The 20,292-nt window shown below is 46.7% G+C and overlaps 1 protein-coding gene across 1 annotated transcript; it reads right to left on the bottom strand.

Annotated features, from left to right (window-relative positions):
• Nucleotides 1-352: 352 nt before the first annotated feature.
• Tbc1d20 (TBC1 domain family member 20) lies at nucleotides 353-20,019 on the bottom strand. The gene is made up of 8 exons (XM_034495668.2): nucleotides 19,809-20,019; nucleotides 12,378-12,563; nucleotides 8,484-8,564; nucleotides 5,579-5,765; nucleotides 5,382-5,483; nucleotides 3,653-3,794; nucleotides 2,813-3,000; nucleotides 353-2,605 (listed from the first exon to the last, which is right to left on the bottom strand). Exons 1-8 carry the CDS (start codon nucleotides 19,873-19,875, stop codon nucleotides 2,350-2,352), a joined length of 1,209 nt encoding a protein of 402 aa, XP_034351559.1. The 5' UTR covers nucleotides 19,876-20,019; the 3' UTR covers nucleotides 353-2,349.
• Nucleotides 20,020-20,292: the final 273 nt, after the last annotated feature.

Below are 20,292 nucleotides of genomic sequence, written 5' to 3'. Positions count from 1 at the left end.
TCACCTGTCTACCCACCTAATCTAGCTCTTTCCTTGAAAGGCTCAAGGCAGAATATGCCCTTGTCCTAAACCCCAAAGATGAGGTCACTGGACCTTTGTTCCATGTGCTGACTAAATTGCTTCCCACTACTTATGTCTTAAATTGGGTTATCACGCTAGGGAAGTAGCTAGCTTAGCCCTTGCTGGCTGCTAGAACCAGGACTTTTGCCCTAAATCGATTACACCTGTGTGTGACACGAAACTGGAAAGGCTCACTGTGCTGCCAGGCAAGGTTGACAGACCACAGGCCCCAAGTATCTGTGACTCACCAGGTCCAAATCCAGGCAAGCAGTAATGATGTAAAGACAAGTGATTAGGAATCACATAAGGGCGTTTATTTCATACAGGGCTCTGTACAAAACATCTACACACAGTTTTTACAGAGTAAGTAAATACCTGAAGGTAAATTGACAATGCTTTCTTCTCAGTGTTAGGGGAGTCCTGTTATGGGCACAGACCACTCTTCAGGTCAGCACAAGCCAGTGCCACCTGCTTGTTTGGATGAAGAATAGTGGCTTGGACCCTGAGCCCATGCCCCTCCCTCAGCCAGCAAGCTTCCTAGTTAGTCTTCAAGCAGGCTAGAGGCATAGATGACAAGCTCCCATGGTAGACTGATAGTATTTGTCACCTTATCACTCTGGATTCTGGAATCATCCTTTGTCCTGAATGAATCCCAGTAAATTACTCACCCCAGGCAGGACTCCTGTGTGGAGAAGGACTTAACCACTCCAGCTTGACTTAAAGTGCTTTGTGTAACTCAGCCTGGACACCTATATGCTCTGGCTTCGTGGCTGCCCAGCATGCAGAGTGTCCCACTGCATACAACGGGCACAGGGGACAAGGGGATGAGCAGGAGACACATGTGGGGTGTGAACATGGCAGGACTGGAGAAGAGTGCCCAGGAAAGATTAGGAAACTAGCTCCCCACTACACACCCTAAAGCAGCAAAAGGCACTTTTGTTTTCAAGCCAGTTACTATAAAACACATCTGGCTTCACTGTTAACAAAGCCATCCTAGGAAGACCGAGTGATCCCATGGATCCTGTACACCTCTCCTGGAGGAGCCCAGGTATAGTGAGGCTGGTGGTGTGGGGTTCCTGCCAAACCCTTCTACGTGCTGGCAAGTTTCCAAGGCCATTCCCAGCCTGAGACCAGCAGCTGAGATCAACACAAAGACAGGCCAAGGTGGGTAATTAGAGGAAAATAAGAAAAAGAGAGACAGCAAGTGGCACTGTAGAGTATGGGGGTATTCACAAACAACTTTGGCTAAACTGAGCAGGGAGAAAATCTCAGGTGCAATCCTGTTCAAGGCCAGCCTGGATAATTTACATAGACCCTGTCTCAAAAATTAAAAAAAAAAAAAAAAGAAAAAGAAAAACCCAGCTGGGTCTGCTCAGTGGTAGAACACTTGCTTTGCTTTGCTCTGCATGTGAAAGGCCCTGGGTTCCATTCCCCTCCAAAAAAGGAAAGAATAAACGTTAGCCCAGTAGAAGCTCAATGCTCTGATAGCTTCTCTCACGAAGGAACTATGAAAGAGGCTGGAGAGAGGGCTCAGCAGTTAAGAGCATGGCTGCTGCTTCACCAGAGGCCTGGCAGTCAGATCCCAGCACCCACATCAGGCTCCAGGAACCCCGAAGCCCACCTGTGGCCTCCATCTGTGGGCACCTGTACACACACAGATGTACACACACGAGTAGTTTGTTTTAAAGTGAAGAGTACTTGCTATGTGAGGTGTAGTACACAATCATAAAAACAGGATTAAAAAGTCTTTGTAGGTTTGTCGTGTGGCTTGTAGAGAGAAAGAACAGGGAGACACAGGCAACACTATCCTGGTGATTAACATTCCTCTGCATGTGAGCTCTAGGCTGGGATCATAAAAATTCAATTAGAACCCAGCTCAAGTCTATCTCTGATTCTGACCAGCTAATAGGGCCGCTTTTAAGAGGGTCCAGCTGACTCCCAGGCTAGAGTTCTCTCCTCTCGATTTCATTCCATCCTGCCTGCTTTGTCTAAAGATACTCAAAGACACGTGGTGCTGTAAGGAGGGCATCTCTGGGCCCAACTTTCTAGGCAGTGAGTTGGGTAGCCAGGTGCTCCCAAGACACTTCCAACAGGAGGAAAGGTGCAGAGAGCACTCAGGCCCGGTAAGCCCGGTCGGTGTCACTAGCCACCAAAGCCAAAAGACAAGCTGCCAAGGGTGGCAGACAGAACACCCCCTGACAGAAACCCTTTAATCACAGCAACTTCACCCTCTTTCTGGAAATGGGGAGAGCTTGGTGCCCTGGGTGAGGAAGTGGCTGCTGGATGACTTTAGGGGAACAGCTGCAGCTGGAACTTGGGGGCCCACTCCAGGGCACTCTTCACCACTGCCAGTGCTGCTGCTCCAAGGGCCACCGTTAGACCCATCACTGCCAGTTTCACAAAGCGGTTGGTCCTTGGTTTGGTCAGGACGTCTTTTGTTCGAGCCTCAGGCCTCAGAAGTCCCCGAAACCGCTGCCGCAGCACCATGTCTGGCCTCTGCTGAGTCGATGCCAGCTCAAAATCTTTGAAAGTAGAGGCTGCCGTTCTGTGGAAGGAAGCAGAAGGTAGCACAGGGGGCAGAAGACCCTGAGCAAGCCACTGCTCAGCATGCTCTTCTGGTAAAGATCTACATGGTCTGCAGAGAAGAATCTGCGGCAGTGTGGAACCCCATACCCTCTAGACAAGCTGACTCCAGGATGGTCTCACTTCCAACTGCCCCACTGCAGCAGCAGCAGCAGCTCGCCCACCTCACCTCTCAGCCTCTTGCTGAGCAGCCGCCTCCCTTGCAAGTTCAGAAGGGGGAAACTGAACAAAGAGGTCTCCTGCTCTGCTGATGAGCGTCTCATAGGGCAGGTCCTGAGGGATCTGGGACAACAGGTGGTGGACAGAGGCCATGTCACAGTCACAGTCCAGGACTTCCTGCTCCCGGTACAGCACGATCTGGTGAAGGCAGGCTTTGAATCAGATACCAGACTGGACAGTTGTCTGTCTGTCTGTCTCCCGCCTCCCCCAACACACACATGCACACACCCCGTAGATACAGACAACGCTCAGCCCAAAGGTTAGGCAAATGCTGTGTCCCAATCCACCTATAACGTGAAAGACTACCCAATTCTCATTAAGCCCTCTGACAAGTCTTGAAATAAACTGAAATTCTTTTAGGAAGAAGAAAAGGGCTCCAGGAGATTCTGAGGAGCCTCAGAAAAGCCTGACAGAGAGCAGGGCTCATGTTTACAGCTGCTAAAGAGCCAATGTCCACTCAGCCCTCTTGGGCATGAGGCCCACACTCTTCCACAAGCCACTCCTCTTTTATGTCTTAACACCAGGCCTGCCTGACAGGCACACTGAACCATAACGACTTCTACTAGCTAGAGTTCCAGGAGGTGTCAGGAGTTACTGACAGTCACATGGCACTCTGGTGCTTTGAAGGGTCTGAAGTCTCAAAGTGAGGATAGCTGCTTAACAACATTTCCTCAACTTTTCAGACTAGAGAATGGGCCCCAGCCTGGGCTCTACTGTCCCCTTCAAGAACACTGATCAAGCTCCACGGGTTAACAGTGAACTGAGACACTGCCTCCCAGTATATACCTACCACAGCTGCAAAGTAAATGGGCATGAGTGGGTGGCAGGCCAGGAAGAAGTCGTATAACCTCACAACGTGCCTGAAGTCCAACAAGACATGTCCAAACCAGGTGATAAGCCAGCTGAGGGCAAAGATGGTCCCCACCTCAGCACTAGGAGCAAAGAAAATCAGATGTTAGGTGTCCTGCCAGCTCATCCCTTCCCTTTCACTAAACTTTCTTTGTTCTTAAGAGCTGATGAGGAAGAAGTATTTAGAAAATATACTTCTTTCTTGGGAAATTATACCACTTAAGAACTTAGAATCTTCTTTAAAAAATAAAAAACCTCAAAAATGTACCATGAAGCCAGGTGGTGATGGTATACTCCTATATTCCCTGAGGGGGGAGGGTGGCAGGCAGAGGAAAATGGATCTCCGAGTTCAAGGCCAGCCTTATCTACAGAGTTGAGTTCCAGGAAAGACAGGACTGCACAGAGAAACCCTGTCTCGAAAACCAAAACCCAAAACCAAAATCAAACTAAACCAAAAAAGCACTCTGAGGATGGGGGCAGGAGCACACTGGTAGGGTGCTGCGTCACCTTCCTGGGTACTTTCCTCATGTCCAACCAACCTCCGTCTGAGAACAAGGAGCTGGCACTCTCAGAGAGCAGCACTGTGGGTTCCTCCTTGAGCACCAGGCACGGAGGCAAAGCACACATACACGTGAAAGTAAATCTTTACAAAGAGGATTTACTTATTATCTTTATAATAATATCAAGTGTGTGTGAGGCTGTGCTGAGCTTATGTATACCACACAGGCGGGTGCACAGGCCAGGGGTGCTGGACACTTTAGAACTTCAGTTAAGAACAGTTGTGAGCCACCTAATCTGGGTGCTGTGAGCTGTACTCAGGTCTTCTGCAAGGGCAGCAAGGATTCTTAACCTCTAAACCATTCTTCTATCCCCTTCTGTTTTTTACTTAAAATTTTTGTTGTTGTTGTTGCTATTGTTTTTGAAACAGGGTTTCACTATGCAGCCTTGACTGGCTTGGAACTCAGTATCTAGATCAGGCTGGCCTCAAACTCAAAAGATCTGCCTGTTCTGCCACTGGCATACACCACTATTGCCCAGCTTGTTGTCTCCACCCCCACCCCCACGTGTCTCAGATTGGCTTCAAAGTCATTAAAGAACCAAGGCTGGCCTAGAATTCTTTGCATTATTTTTTGGTAAAGATTTATTTTTACCACTGGGTGTGGTGGCACTGAGAAGGCAGAGGATCTTTATATGAGTTTCAATATGGCCAAGACTACATAGTGAGATCCCATCTCAAAAAATAAAAACTTACGGGAAAATAAAATTTTACTTTTCTGCGTATGTATGTGTATCTGTGTTTTACTGTGTGCATGGTGTTTAGGTGCCTAGGGAAACTAGAAGAAGGTGCAGGAAGGTGCTGAATTCCCTGGAGCTGGAGTTATAGGCAGTCGTCATAACTGAACTCTAACTACTGAGCCATCTCTAGAACCTGGCCTTGAACTCTTGATCCTTCTGTCTCTACCTTCCAAGTGCTTCACCATAAGCATGTGGCATCACATGTAGCTTTCCCTTTCCTCTTCTAAGAATTTATGACGTACCCATCAAATGCAAGCTCCTAAAGCCCTGAGCTATCATCCCTACACGCTAGGTCTGTGAACAAACAGAAAGCCAAAAGAGCAAGAAGCAAGGCACACAAGCCATGTGTCTTGTTCACACAAATGTAGACTCACCTCTGCATGAAGTCATGGAGTTCTGGGTTCACTTGGTCAATGATGGGCATCAGATAATTTAGGATGTGCTTGGTGTTGTCCATTGTGGGATCCATGAAATCTCTATGGGAAGACAATTCAGTCAATGCAAGTGGTCAGGTCCAATGCTGAGATTAGGGCTGGCACATGGAGTGGCATGGGAGCAGATGCACAGGTACCTGAGGTGGTGGGTAGACAATTTTTCTACCAGGGATGTTGCCAGCCTCTCGCCCACCACCAGCAGAAAAGTGACCACGATGTCATGGTAGCCCTGATAGTAGTGGAGCTGAGGGTTGCGATCCAAGACAAGGAGGATGATGTCGATCAGCTCTTCCTGGAGCCCTTCTCTCTGCTCATCTGGCATGCCTGGGGAGAGGAGGTGCATCTGCATTGGCAAAGGAGCCTAACGACAGAATAGGCCAGCAATACTTTTCAGAGAAAAGTGTCCAGGGACAAACAGTGAATTACAAACAAGTTGGCCTTGCCTTGCAAAATCTACACATTGCTGATGACACTCAGCCCAGGAAAAGCCACACAGCAGGGGCTCTGGAAAAATCACCTAACTAAAACCTTACAGTTAACACGGCCAATCATGAGGAAAAAACAGCATAGGCCCACATGAGCTCTGCACTTAGTGATCTCCTGTCACCAGCATCAGAGACATGACCCTAAACCATGAGCAAACACCAGACAAAAGCAGAAAATGACAGAGTTAACTGGCTTGCCATGCACACAAAGGAACTGTGGACATTAAAAAAAAAAGGCTCAAAAGAGGTTTGAGCAGCAAATCCAAGAATCTGTGTTTCTTTTTTCTGATAAAAAAAATAATTAGTAAATTATTTCTGATAAAAAATAGAGAAATGGTGAAAGATGAATTTTTGTATGGATTAGATCTGTTGGAGAAAAGGTGCTGCGACGGCTGTTTAAATAGTTCAGAAACAAAGCTACGTGCACATGGATCGGAACAGGCAATTAATGTGGCAGAATGTGACTCTACAGGACCAGCAGACTTGTAGCCCTTCTTCATGGAATGAAATTATATAAGGAATTATATAAAAATTAAAATTGTTGTATTCTTCTCTAAGCTGTAGCCCATATTCTAAGTGGTCTCAATTTGTAGCCACAGCTGTAAGCAGGGCCAGTAAGTCACAGCAGTAAACACAGTGCTTTCTGGCACATCTGTTTTGGTGAAGACTGATGAACCTGTTCTGCCTAATGCCAGAGCTCAGAGGAGACGGCCATACTCAGTCCATGCACCCAAAAACAAGAAGGCTGGCCAGTTCCAATTCTGCATCTACAAGGCACCCTGGATCTGAAAGTGAACTTGAACCTCAAGGTTCTTATTAAGGGAGTTAAAAAAAAAAACAAAAACAAAAAAACAAACCCAGCACTAAAGAAATCAAAGCTGCTGGTTGGAAGGCTGCCATAATCTGTTCCAATTCTTCTACTAAAAATTGATCCAGAAAATGCCAACTCTTGCTAGTGTATGAAACAGAAAGTGACCACTGAGGAGCATGTGGTCTTTACCGCTCAGCAGTCCTGGCTTAGCCAGTCTGAAAAAGACACATGAAAAATAAACAAATTGCCCAGGAGCTGCACACTGAGTGCCACCTGTGCCCCTGTGGAAAACTGACAGATGGTGGGTGGCCTGCTCACAAAGATGCCCACAGGATGCTACACAGCAGGCCAGTGTGAACTAGCAGTCTCAACTGCCTGGAGTCTGAGAGCTCATGGGCAAGGATGTTAACTCTGAGTTCCAAGTCTGAACCGTAATGACTGAAAATGACTGAGCACTTAGGGGAGGTGGAGGATGTCAAGCCTTGATCTCATGAATATTTTAGAAGAATGTTACCCAGTACAGCTTTCTTGTGCTCTTTGCTTAGCTTTCAGTTAAAAGCAGGTATTGTGAGAGAAAACAGCAAGGTAAGGGTCCACATTGAACTGAATAAAGGTTCAAGGCAAAAGCAAAGGTCACTCCTTGCTCCTATTCATTCCACCACTCAAAAGAAGTATGCTGGAAAGAAAACAAACAAAAAACAGTAACAAAGCAAACCAAGCACAACTGAAACAATGAAGCAGTGAGAACAAAGAGCTACTTCCTGTTTGAATTTCTGGTTTATGATTAGTCAGGCTAATCCAGAGGCCATGAACGGAAAGGGTTTAAAATGCCAAGGAGGATCCTGTGTGCAGGAATATCAACGCGGATTGGTAACATAAAGGTATTAAGGGTGGCATTCATATCCCACCCCCCTTTAATTCCAGCTCTCAGGAGGCCGTGGCAGGCGGATCTCTGAGTTTAGGGAGCAACAGCAATAAAGGATGCAAAGGAGAACAGGGCGGCACTTGCCCTACATCAACCCCCTCAACTAGACCTGCAGCGTGGGAAAGGGGACTGGGCCATGGGCTATGTTGTGTCCTATCCAGAAGACTGGCTGGCTCCCCGCCTGTGGGAGCCTGAGGAACCTCCACAGGGAGCAAAGATCCAAGCAGGGCAGAAGGCCTGTAACACACATGTCCCAACCAAAGCTTGCTTCAGCTAGGTGTGGCAACAGAGTTAGAGGTTCCCACATCTCTTCAAAAGTCAAGGTAAACGTACAAGGGGAAGAAAGCCAGATTATACAGATGAGGTTTGCTGCCCAGCTTCCTTCATTATGAAAACAGAAAGCAGTCATTTTCCTTGTTCTGGGTGCAAGGGACAATTTCAGAACATACTCTGCAAGCATGCAGGAAAAGGAACCCAGTAATCACAGGCAAGGCAACACTCACCAATGAAGACATTACTAGTTCCCATTAGGGAGCAATTCCAAACCAACCCAATCTCCAAAGTCAAGCCCTGGCCCTCCCAATCCAGGACAAGTTCCTCCAGGACACAAAAGAGAGGATGCAAGAGCTTCTTTCACTTGGCACCTCTGGGCCACAAGGACTCAACAGTGAGGGCACCCCTTTCATGCCTGAGAGCAGGGTTCTGCATATGTGTCCCTGGTTGCTGGGAAACTCCCCCAACCTTGGCAAGCACCAATACAGGAAGGTAAGTGTGAAGGGACTGAACGCACACTCCAGATGTGGTAAGTCAGGTCTGCTCACCAGGAGGGAAGCGCCGAAGAGACCGCCTGACGTCCAGCAGCACTTGCTGGTAGTCCTTGCTCATGTCTCGAAGATCCTTCCCTACCAGAGGAAGAGGGACATGGTGTTATTGCAAAGAGGACTGGGAAGCCAGAGAAGTACATTTTTCTTGGGTTTTCAGTATGTTCAGTTGCAGAGAGCTAACCTAGTAAGCTCAATGCCCAGAATTTAGACCCAACACCACAAAGCAAACAAAGAGTAACAGAAACCACATCTTCAAATGATAGTTGAGAGCTAAAGGACACACAGAGCAGACTTTTCCTCAAGAGAACATGACTTAAAAAATGTAACACCTAGGGGCTGGAGAGATGGCTCAGCGGTTAAAGAGCACTGACTGTTCTTCCAGAGGTCCTGAGTTCAATTCCCAGCAACTACATGGTGGCTTACAGCCATCTGTAATGGGATCTGATGCCCTCTTCTGATGTGTCTGAAGACAGTGACAGTGTGCTCACATACAGAAAATAAATAAATCTTTAAAAAAAAAAAAAAGATATTATCCCTTGATATCTAACACATAGAATCCCAGCCCTTTATCTAAGCATCATGCACACACAGAATCCCAGCTACGCAATCAGGTATTGAGCTGGCTCACTTGTAATATAACCCCTGTCCTTGGGTGACTGTTGGAGGAGGATTGCCTCAGGTTTGAAGCCCACCTAGACTACCAGCAAGACCTCATCCCCCCCAAAAATTTAAAAAGAGAATGAAAAACCAAAAAAAGGAGCAGTTTAGTGGTTGTGGACTTGCCTAGGCCCAGAATTTGATCCCCACTGCCACTGAAAACAAAATACCAGTAAAGACACATTTCACAGGTAAGTTCCAAACACAGCTGTTTCATATAAGTCTGATGACACAGAGAGGAAAGAGACTGTCCTGAGCAGTGTGAGGAAGAATGAAGGAGGGGCAAAAGCTCAAGAGGTCTGGGCTACTGTGGCCTGCCACTGTCCTGACAAGGACCTGCCCACATCTGTAAAGTGAACCTGTCCCTGCCCATGTGTACCTCTCAGTTACCATGAGGAGTGACAAGAATGAGGAATGTGACAGTGTGTGCTTAGCACACAAGCACTGAAGCTCTTATATAGGGCCTTGAGCATCTGAGGATGTGGAGTGGGAGTGGCTCTGGAGTAGAGCTGCTAAATACTAACAAACAACTGCATATTAAAACATCACAGGGGATCAGGTGTGGGAGAAGATGGGGGAAGTACAGAGGGTCAGGAATTTGAACGGAGGTATGTGGCAGTGGGGGAGGGGGACCTGGGGATAGTCACTAGAAAGTCCCAGATGTCAGGGACCCAAGAGGTTCCCAGGACCCAACAGGGATGACATGAGCCAAAATCCCCAACAAAGGGGAGAGAGAACCTGTAGAGACCATGTCCAGAGGATAAGCACGGCCCCAGTTGAGGGATGGGGCCTCCTACCCACTTCAAAAATATTAATCCAGAATTCCTCCTGTCAAAAGAAAATGCCAGGACAAAGAGTGGAGCAAAGACTGAAGGACAGGCCATCCAGAGACTGCCCCACCTAGATGGGATCTATTCTATCTGCAGACACCAAACCCAGACACTATTACTGATGCCAAGAAGTACTTACTAACAGGAGCCCGGTATAGCTGTCCCCTGAGAGGCTCTGTCAGAGCCAGACCAATACAGATGGGGACACTTACAGCCAACCACTGGAATGAGCATGGGGACCCCAACAGAGGAGTTAGGGGAAGGACTGAAGGAGCTGAAGGGGTTTGCAACCTCATAGGAAGAACAAAAATATCAACCAACCAGACCCCTCAGGGCCCCCAAGGACTAAACCACCAACCAAAGAGTACACATAGAGGGACCCACAGCTCCGGCTGTACATGTAGCAGAGGACTGCCATATCTGGCATCAATGGGAGGGAAGGCCCTTGGTCCTGTGGAAGCTCGATGACCCGAGGTAGGGGAATGCTAGAATACTGAAGGATGAGTGGGTATGTGGGGAAGCACCCTCATAGAAGCAGGGGCAACAGGGGAGGGGATGGAGGATTGTGGAGGGGAAACTGGGAAGGGGGATATTTAAAATGTAAATAAAATAAGCAAAACAACAACAACAAAACCAACAACAAAAAACTCACAGGGAGCTGGAGAGATGGTTCAGTGGTTAAGAGCACTGGCTGCACTACCAGAGGTCCTGAATTCAATTCCCAGCAACCACATGGTGGCTCACAACCATCTATAAGGGCATCTGATGCCCTCTTCTGGCATGCAGGTGTACATGCAGCAGAGCACTCAGGGAAAAAAAAAAGGACAACTGAAAAAAAAAAAAAAAAACACACTGCACCTTAAAAGTAAAACCCCTCCATTCCTGGTTATCACCCATCAAGGATGACCTTGAACACTTTTTTGATTTTTAAGATTTAGTTTTGGCCTGGCAGTGATGGTGCACACTTTTAATTCCAATGCTCAAGTGGCAGAGACAGTCAGATTTCTGTAAGTTCAAGACCAGCCTGGTCTACAATGCAAGTTCCAGGACAGGCAGGACTACACAGTAAAACCCTATCGCATAAAGCAAAACAAAATCAAAAAAGGATTTCTTTCTATTTCAGGTGACTGGGTGTCTTGCTTACTCACGTATCTGTACACTGCATATAAGAAGAGGCTGTCAGATCCCCTGGAACTGGAAATGGAGTTACAGAGGTTTGTTACCTGCAGGTGAATGCTGAGACTTGAACCTGGATCATGGGGAAGAGCAGCCAGTGCTATAAGCCACTGAGCCATCTCTCCAGCCCTGATCTTGAGCCTTTCCCCCCTTTACTTTTTTCTTTTTCTTTTTACCTTTCTTTCTTTTTTCAGACAGGCTTTCTCTATATAGCCCTGGCTGTCCTTGAACTCAGAGATCTACCTGCCTCTCTCTCTGACTCCTGGGTACAGGAATTAAAGGTGTGACCTAAAACGACAGATTCTCCTGTGCTACGATCCCAGTACTAGGATCACAGGCATGTGTCACCACAGCATTGTGCAGACTAGGACTGAACCTTGTACAAGTTAAGCAAATGTTCTTATCATCTGTGATGGAGAGGTAGCTTACAGATACAAGAATGTATTTTCCTTATCCCAAGCCAAGTGCTGTGTAAGTTGATTTTCCTCACAACCCACACAGAAAGCTATCAGAGGAACCTGAGTAAGACTTACATACCCACCCCCAATCCACACCCACACCCACTTTCTTCATGTTAGTATCAGTCGTGCAGTTTGGAATATGAGAGAAGAATGACTTCCCAGGGCAAAGCACCTGACTCTCCCTAACACAAAGCCCACTGCTCTGAGGCAACCAGTCTCAAATATCCATAACAAGTGCAACACGTAGCAATCCAGCATCACTGTGCACTATATCATCAAACCTTTAGCACATGAATCATTTTAATCACATCCAGCATGTGGCACACACCAGGGGCACCAGGATTTGACAAATGACAGACAAGTCTCAGAACACCTGACACACAGTCCACTGCCACATGAACAGGGTGACAGAGGTGGTGGGGTGGGCAGCAGAGCTGATGCTCTGAGCATTTTTCTCAGTGCTTTCCCAGGTCTCCTGTCACTATATGGCTTACAAAGTCATTAATCAACAGCTTACTACTGGAACTCCAAGTACTTCTCTCTCTAGTGCTGTCAGAGGCCAGAAGAGGACATTGAATCTCCTGGAACTGGAGTTACAAATGGTTGTAAGCCACCTTAAATGTGCTGGGAACTGAACCCAGGTCCTCTGAGCCATTTTCCCAGCCACATAAAAGAATTCCTTTTTTTCCCCCCTAAATAAACTCCGCTAGCTAGACAATATTTCAGTCCCTAGTTGACACTCCCCACCTCAGGATCTGCTCTCTTACTTGACACAGGCGGTGGCTCACTGGGGTTGACATTGAGGAGCTTAGGCCAGACTTGGCACCTGATCTCATCAGTCAGGAGCCCTCCCTCACTGATAGCCATTCTTCGGAGAGCAGCCACATCGATGGGATCACTGTTCAGAGCCTGGTGTATCTCCGCCACCTTCTTTTTCCTTTTGGCATTAAAGTCTGGAGAAACAAACAAACAAACAAACAAAGTGTGTGGCACAAAATGACGCACACACTTATTAGCACGTATACTTTTCTGCTCAGAGTCCCCATCTCCTAACTTGGTCTGAGGTACCTTCTCTTAGGTGGCATTGGCCTTCACGCTTGATTCTTACAGACCCTACACATATTTAGCACATGTGTAAAATACTTTGGCCATACCCCATGTAAGTAACAAGGAATGACAGCTTTAGGAATTATCAGTAAGTACCAGCTACTGTCAATGCTTTTCTGTTCCCATTTCAAAAAGCATAGATCTCTCAATCTAAGTGGTTTTCTCAGGCTGGTGAAGTGGTACAGGACCTGCCAAGCATACCAAAGGTCTTGGGTTTAACCCTTAACACTGAAGAAAAAAAAACTTTTATTTATTTATTTTTATTTTGAGACAGGGTTTCTCTGTGCAGCCCTGCCTGGCTATTCTGGAACTTGCTTTGTAGAGCAGGCTGGCAGTGAACTCATAGAGATCCACCTACCTCTGCCTCCTAAGTACTGGGCCTAAAGGCATGTGCCACCACCACCAGGCCAGAAAAAAATGTATTTGTTTATACTGAAAAAAAAAAATGTAATTCAATGTGTCCTAGCAGCACAGCACTTTTGTGTGTGAGGTCCCAAGTTTAATTCAAGACATCCTCAACATTACATTTAACAAAATCATATGAAACACTCAAACACATAAAATAAAAATAAATCTTTTTTTTAAAGCTCCATTCATCACTGGCAACCAGAAAGTAGTATGTTAAGTATCTTACAGATTTTTAAAAAATATTTTAAAAGATTTATTTTTCTTTTTTGTATATTTGTTTTTTGCCTGCATGTCTGTAGGACCACCTATGGAAAGACTGGGGCCAGTGGAGTCTGAAAACTTTTAGATCCCCTATAGGTGTCTGTGAGCAGCCATCTGTATGCTGGGAACTGAATCCAAGCCTCTGCGTAAGAGCAGTAAGGCTTTTAACTCCTGAACAATCATTCCAGTACCAATCTTTTGCTCTGTCTGTAGCCAACAATGAGACCATGAATTTCTGAGCCTCCTGCCTCTGCTCCCCAAGTGTTTTGATTAGGGGTCTGTGATCCTGTTGAGAACCACACTAGCCCCACGTTGGGTGCCAAAAATGTTGAGGCCCGAGCTGCCCCACTTTGGGAGGCCTAAAATTTTGCAGCCCTCTCCACTCCACGCTTGGCAGCCACTGTTTCCCGGCCCAAGCTGCCGCTCCTGTCAGGGTTCAGCAAGAGAGAGAGTGAGGACGGACTCGAAGAATGGAGACCAGACAGAGTGTGATTCAATCCCACTTATTCTTCAGTCTCTCTTCCTAGTCTAAGTCCCAAGTCTTGAGTCCCTAGTTCCTAGTTGTACTCCTTCTAGTTCCTAGTTGTACTCCTGTTGTTCTCTTTCGAGTGTCTAATGTCTACTTCTACTCCTAGTGTCTGAATCTCTGTTACTCCAAATTATTCTCTACTCTCTTGTCTGCCTCTCGCCTTTTATGTGTCTCACTTCTAAGCCATGCCTTTTGGTCACGCCTTTAAGTCATGCCCTTAGGTCTTGTCTCTAAATCTGATCTCTAAGTCACACCTTTAAGTCACACACCTTTAATCTCACACACCCAAGGAAAGTCCTGGGTATCTAAAGTAAGATGTTATCAGAGTGTGCTGAGCTGTTGTAGGCTATTGTAATCCAAGTCTCATGTCAGGGTATATGGCTCAAGATGGCTGCAAAGCTGATAGCTGCTTTCTGCTAAAAGTCGGCTCCCAACATGATCCCAGGCCTTATTTTATGCAGCACAGTGGATTGAATCCAAGGCTTCTTAGCACTCTTCCAACTGAGCTACATCCCAGCCACAAAGCAGCTCACATTCATATGTAAGAGTCTTATTTACAGCCAATTTATAATACTGAAATTATTCTTTTAGAAGCCAAGCACAATGGAGCATGCCTTTATTCCCAGCACTTGGGAGGCAGACTCAGAATTTTCACAAGTTCAAAGCCAGCCTCTTTCTTCTATATAGCATATTCAAGGTCAACCTGGGGTATAAAGTTGTATTTCAAAAAACAACAGCAGCCGGGCAGTGGTGGTGCACGCCTTTAATCCCAGCACTTGGGAGGCAGAGGCAGGCGGATTTCTGAGTTCGAGGCCAGCCTGGTCTACAGAGTGAGTTCCAGGACAGCCAGGGCTACACAGAGAAACCCTGTCTTGAAAACAAACAAACAAACAAAACAACAACAACAAACGACATTTTATTTGGTGGGCAGCTGAGGGTGCTTTGAGACAGTTTCTCCTGTGTAGCCCTGGGTGACCTCAAATGCAGAGACCTGCCTGCTTGCCTCACCATGCCCAGCTCAACTTTTTTTTTTGTTTTTTGTTTTTTTTTTTTTGTTTTTTTGGTTTTTTTTGGAGAAAGGGTTTCTCTGTGTAGTCCTGGCTGTCCTGGAACTCACTCTGTAGACCAGGCTGGCCTTGAACTCAGAAATCCACCTGCCTTTGCCTCCCAAGTGCTGGGATCAGCAATGTTCTATCTGAGAGAACAGTCTACAACTGTGCTCATGACAAAGGTGAAAAACAAACTGGAGTTAAGAGTCCTGGTGACTTATCTATGTGAGCCACACAAACAGAGCTTTGGAGACACATGCAACTTCAAGTCACACAGAAAGACAACAAGTGATGTTTGGCCTAGGTAAACTTGCTCTCTTGTTAGACTGTTGTTACAGTCCCTAGTAACACAGAGGAGGACCAGTATCTGAGTCTTCTTGGTGTGGCTAGCCTCTGAGTATAACTGCTCAGAGTAAATTCAAACTGTTCTCTTTACTCTTAAGACTGGCTCAGGTTAGATGTTAAATTAAATGCCTACTTTACCTAGAAATATAAAAATTCAGGCTCTTCCCTTAGTAAAGGACCTCCCCAGCCAAATGTTTCTGAGATGTCAAAGACCTGCCTCAGCTGTACCCTCCGTCCCTCCCACCTACTTAGTAGTCCATCATTGAGTGTGTACCAAGCACTAAGGTGAAGATGAACAATGACTCCCTGGAAGCTCCTGGGAAGCTCAGAGCAGGAAGGGACACATTATTACACAGGGTATTAAAGAACCCTGAGGATGATGAAGACCCAAAGGAAAGACTATTTCTAAGGTAATGAGGAAAGGCTGATCCAGAAATTGATACTGAACCCCACTGAAAACTTTGCCAAAGGAAGAGTGTGTCAAAGGCAAAGCATTCCTGGTAGAGAAAAGGATGTGAGCAAAGATCTGTTATGTAAGCAAAACACCATGACCAAGACACAGAGGAAAGATCAGACACATAGAGAACAGAAATTATGACTGAAGTGGGGGAGCCTAACTTTCAGGCTGGTTCTTCCTGCAGACAGTCTGGGCTTTCTCTGCAGGGCTACATCTTTGAAGACAAGGCTGCATGCCTGCCAAGAGGATCGAGAAGGGTGGGAATTTTTTTCTTGCAGTGCTGGGGATGAACTCAGAGCCTAGCACACTACACAAGTACCCTACCCACCACAGGACCTATGTATGCTTTATGTCCTCAACAGCACAGGCTTATCAGGAAACTGAGCAGGAACTGAATTAGTTCCAACAGTGAGTAAAATATAAGTAGTGCATGTGAAGTTCTGCACTAAGTACTCTTCCACCTTCACACTACAGGAAAGGGCACGAAGGTGACAGTCCCAAGACTGCCTGAGGGAAGCAAACATTTCCAAGTTTTGTTGACCCTTCACTAAGAGTATGAAAACAACCTCATTTCTGCCCATTCTAATAGCTTTCCCAGCAAGCTATTCAGCAAACACAGTTTGCAATCTCCTGTAGACCCATGAGATCTGGGCAAAGACAAAGCTTCGAGTTATCAAATTCTGGACTTCTCCCTGATGTTCTCAGCTTTTTATTGTTTTTTGTTTGTTTTTGTTTTGTAAAACAGGTCTCTCTACGCAATCCTGACTGTCCTGGAACTTGCTCTGTAAACCAGGCTAGACTCAAACCCTGCCTCCTGAGTCCTGAGATCAAAGGCATGGTATTCCATGCCTGGCTGTTCTTTTTGAGACAGGGTCTCATTAGTCCCAGCTGGCCTCTCAAGAGTTCTGCCTGCCTCTGCCTCCTGATTTGGGGGGATTAAAAATGTGCCCATTGAGCCTGGTCAACTCTCTCAATTTTGATTCTATAGAACTCAGGAAGTAAGTATATGTGTGGTAGAATAAATTATTTAGTATAGTTTCTGCTCTTCTGGAGAAAGTTGTTCCATAGTAAGTGGCATTACTCCCCCCCCACCCCCCGCCCCCACTACTGGGTGCCTGGCTCACTATGGAATACTGTACAAGTTTGTAGATTTTCTAGCTTTCCTTACAGCTCTGGGTGCTTCCCTGAAGAGGGTGCACGAATTGGATTGGGAGTGCTGTCTGGCCACTTTGGGACACTGCCTTCTGTAACCTTACTTCCCAGTAGGTGAAGCTGGCAGGGCCAGTAAGACTGCTCAGTGTGTGAAGGTGCTTGCATACAAGCCAGATAACCCAAGTTCCATCCCCAGATCTCACAAGAATGACTCATGGACGCTGTCCTCTGACCTCCACATTTACTCACTCAGTCACAAGCTTAAAGCTTAATGGCAGATGAAGTCATTCCTACATATGCCATCCCTACACATACTGTCTAGGGCCCATTGTGTAGCATATCATTGTAATACAGAGAGAAAACAAGTCAGAGAACTCAAGTGAGCTAGTCATATAAACTATACGGGGAAGCCAATGGCCAGCCTACACAACAGAGCATCAAGGTCACCACTAACAACTAATTTCTCCTACAAAGAGAAAAGTCGCAGTTATCCCTGGGGTATTCCAGAAAAGATTAAAATGCATGTCTGCTATCAGTTTTATTTTAAGGTAAATTCTAACCACTTCACATAAGAGGGTGCATGATATACGCCAAAGCTGATCGCTTCCAAATTCCTCTGTGGATGAGGACTTGGCTATCATCACCATGATAAATAAAATGATTGTCCTAGAACTTTTACAAAATATAACAATGTCTATAAATAAACCCCAGATGCCTGAAAAATAACAAAGTCAACAAAAGAGAAGAACGATAATGGCACCCCTTTCTCCTGCTCGTCAATAACTTTTTCATGGCACTGAGGTTGGAGCTTAGGGCCTTGCACATGACAAATCAGTGTGTGCCAGTCCTGACCTAACCCCTGGCCTTAACATGCTTATTTTAATAAAGGCCATCGAAGCAGACCTTTCTCTTCTCCCTCCCTGGTACTAGAGAATAACCCACAGGCCTCACATCATATGAGCAGGTGACTGACTGCTGAGGTACAACCCTAGTCACTACTTTTGTTTCTCACACAGGGTCTGACTGTGTAGCTTGAACTCACTTTGCAGACCCTGCCTGCCTCTGTCTCCTGTGTACTGGGATTAAAAGCATGGGCTACTATGTCTAGGTGGTGCTAACGTTTTATAGAAATATTATTTTGGTTTGGGTTATAATGCTTCTAGGGAAATGTTAGCATTTTAAAATCCAATCTAACTTCTGGTTAAAGACTGTTTAAAGCAGTAACACTCTCTTGAGGCCGGTCTGGTTTATATTAGGAGCTCCAGGCCAGTCAAGGCTACATATTAAGACCATGTTTCCAAAAAACATTAGCACTGTGCTTGCTCCCACAGCACATACACTGGAACAACATAGACAAGAAAAATAAGAGCACCAACTGGTGTGGCAATGTACCACTGCACCTAACACTAGGGTGGAGGCAGACAAAGCAACTCTCTGCTACAAAGTAAGTTCAAGGCCAGCCTGGGTTCCACAAGACCTAATTTCAAAAGAAACATTAGAATAAGTAAATAAAGGGTCAGGTGATGGTGATGCATGCAGAGGCAGAAGAGGCAGGCAGGTCCCCCAGTGAGAGGCCAGAGGTCAAGAACAGCCAGGGCTACACAGTGAGACACTGTCGTGACAAGCAAACAAACAAACCAAAAAAAGTCATCGTGTCTGTATTTAAGACATGGAAAGTGAACCACAAAATATTATATTCGTTGTAAAATTCCTGTTAAAAGAAAATGTAGCCAAGTGCCCTTTGTCTTTCATAGTACTAATTCATTTCTATAAAACATAACCAAACAAGAAGAACTAAGTACTTCATAAAGAATTAAGTACTAACATAAAGATGGACTGAGGCAGGAAGATGGAAACTTCCAGGTTAAGTTATCAAGATCCTGCCCGAAAGTAACTGCAAAAGGTCCCTGGCCATATAGCTCGGTCGATTGGTCGATCTTCTAATATTTCCTGCCCCCTTCAAAGATGAATATTTACAGAAAAAACGGAGAAAAACAGATCAAACCAATCCACCACGAATTCTACAAAGAAGGGCTCTTACAATTGGTAATTTGGTCACCAATTTTCCAATATATTTAAAACCAATCTAAACTAAGAAAGATCCTTTGAATTTCCTTTCCATCCGGACAAGCTGAAGGGCCCGTGGTTTTTGCAACCAAGACACAGCTGCACTGCAACAGGTCACAAGACTCATGTCACTTGGGACACTGGCTATTATGCCATAAAGACAGATGTGACACAGACACCAGCAAAGGGTGTTAAAAATACCAAAGAGCTCAGGAAAGTAGCTCACAGACCGAGCCTTAATTGTGGCATCAGATGAGAAAAGAGAAATAACAGAAAACAAGATATGGGCGGGTAACAGGGTCGGTTCTAATATGCGCATCACCTGTCAGAGGACAGGAATTGGATTAGCTCACCTGGTTCAGGAATTTTCACCGACTAGCATACCATGCGGGAAATGTATTCCAAAACACGTGCACAATAAAACCAAGATTTCACAGAAATGGGCTAGACTGAAAGAGTATGGAAAAACAGCACTGCTTTGTGCACAACTGAACACTAACATAGGTGGCCCAGGAAAGGGCAAGAAAGTAGCTAAACAGGGAGGAAGTGGGAGGTAGAGAGCTCACGGACCAGAGTTTCTGGAATTGGACAGTGGCGACTTTCCTTGAGTTTGCGTGTGCACGTGCAGAGGGGAATTTTAGGGTCATGAGTGCAGAGTGGAGGCCGGAGCTTGGGCAGCGGCCCAGCGCGGGCGATCGGCTCTGCGGACGTGGCTGGCGGCGGCCTGGGTGAGGCCCGGCTCTTCCTCATCCGCCGCCGCCCCCCTCAGGTCCCGGGCGCTGCGCGGCCCTCACTGGTCGCCCCAGCCCGCCGTCCTCCGTACCTGCCTTCCCTGCGCCGCGGTCCCAGCGGCCGGCAGAGCCGTCGCCCTTTGAGGGCCGGAGGGCCATCCCCGGGGGCCCGGGCCCCAGCCCGAGCCCCGGCTGGCGGCGGAGCCTGAGGCGCGGCTCCCACCGCGACCTAACCCCAGATCGGCCGGGGCAGGATAGACGCCGTCGGCCTGCGGCGCGCAGGCGCGCAGACAGCCACGCCCCCACGTGACCAGCGTTTTGGGGTTGGGCGGGGCTAGGGCGCGCGCATGCGGTTTGACAGCGCAAAGCTTCAGTGTGGAGGCCGGGCTCTGGGAAGCCGCTGTATGCGCATGCGTGCTGGGTCACAGTTTTGCCACTGCTTTTGCTTTTATTCGTGAAATAGTTATGAAAATAAAATATTGCCGGGCGGTGGTGGCGCACGCCTTTAATCCCAGCACTTGGGAGGCAGAGGCAGGCGGATTTCTGAGTTCGAGGCCAGCCTGGTCTACAAAGTGA

The sequence above is a fragment of the Arvicanthis niloticus genome, chromosome 2, assembly GCF_011762505.2.
Source record: "Arvicanthis niloticus isolate mArvNil1 chromosome 2, mArvNil1.pat.X, whole genome shotgun sequence".
Lineage (NCBI taxonomy): Eukaryota > Metazoa > Chordata > Mammalia > Rodentia > Muridae > Arvicanthis > Arvicanthis niloticus.
This window is presented reverse-complemented; position numbering and strand designations above follow the sequence as displayed.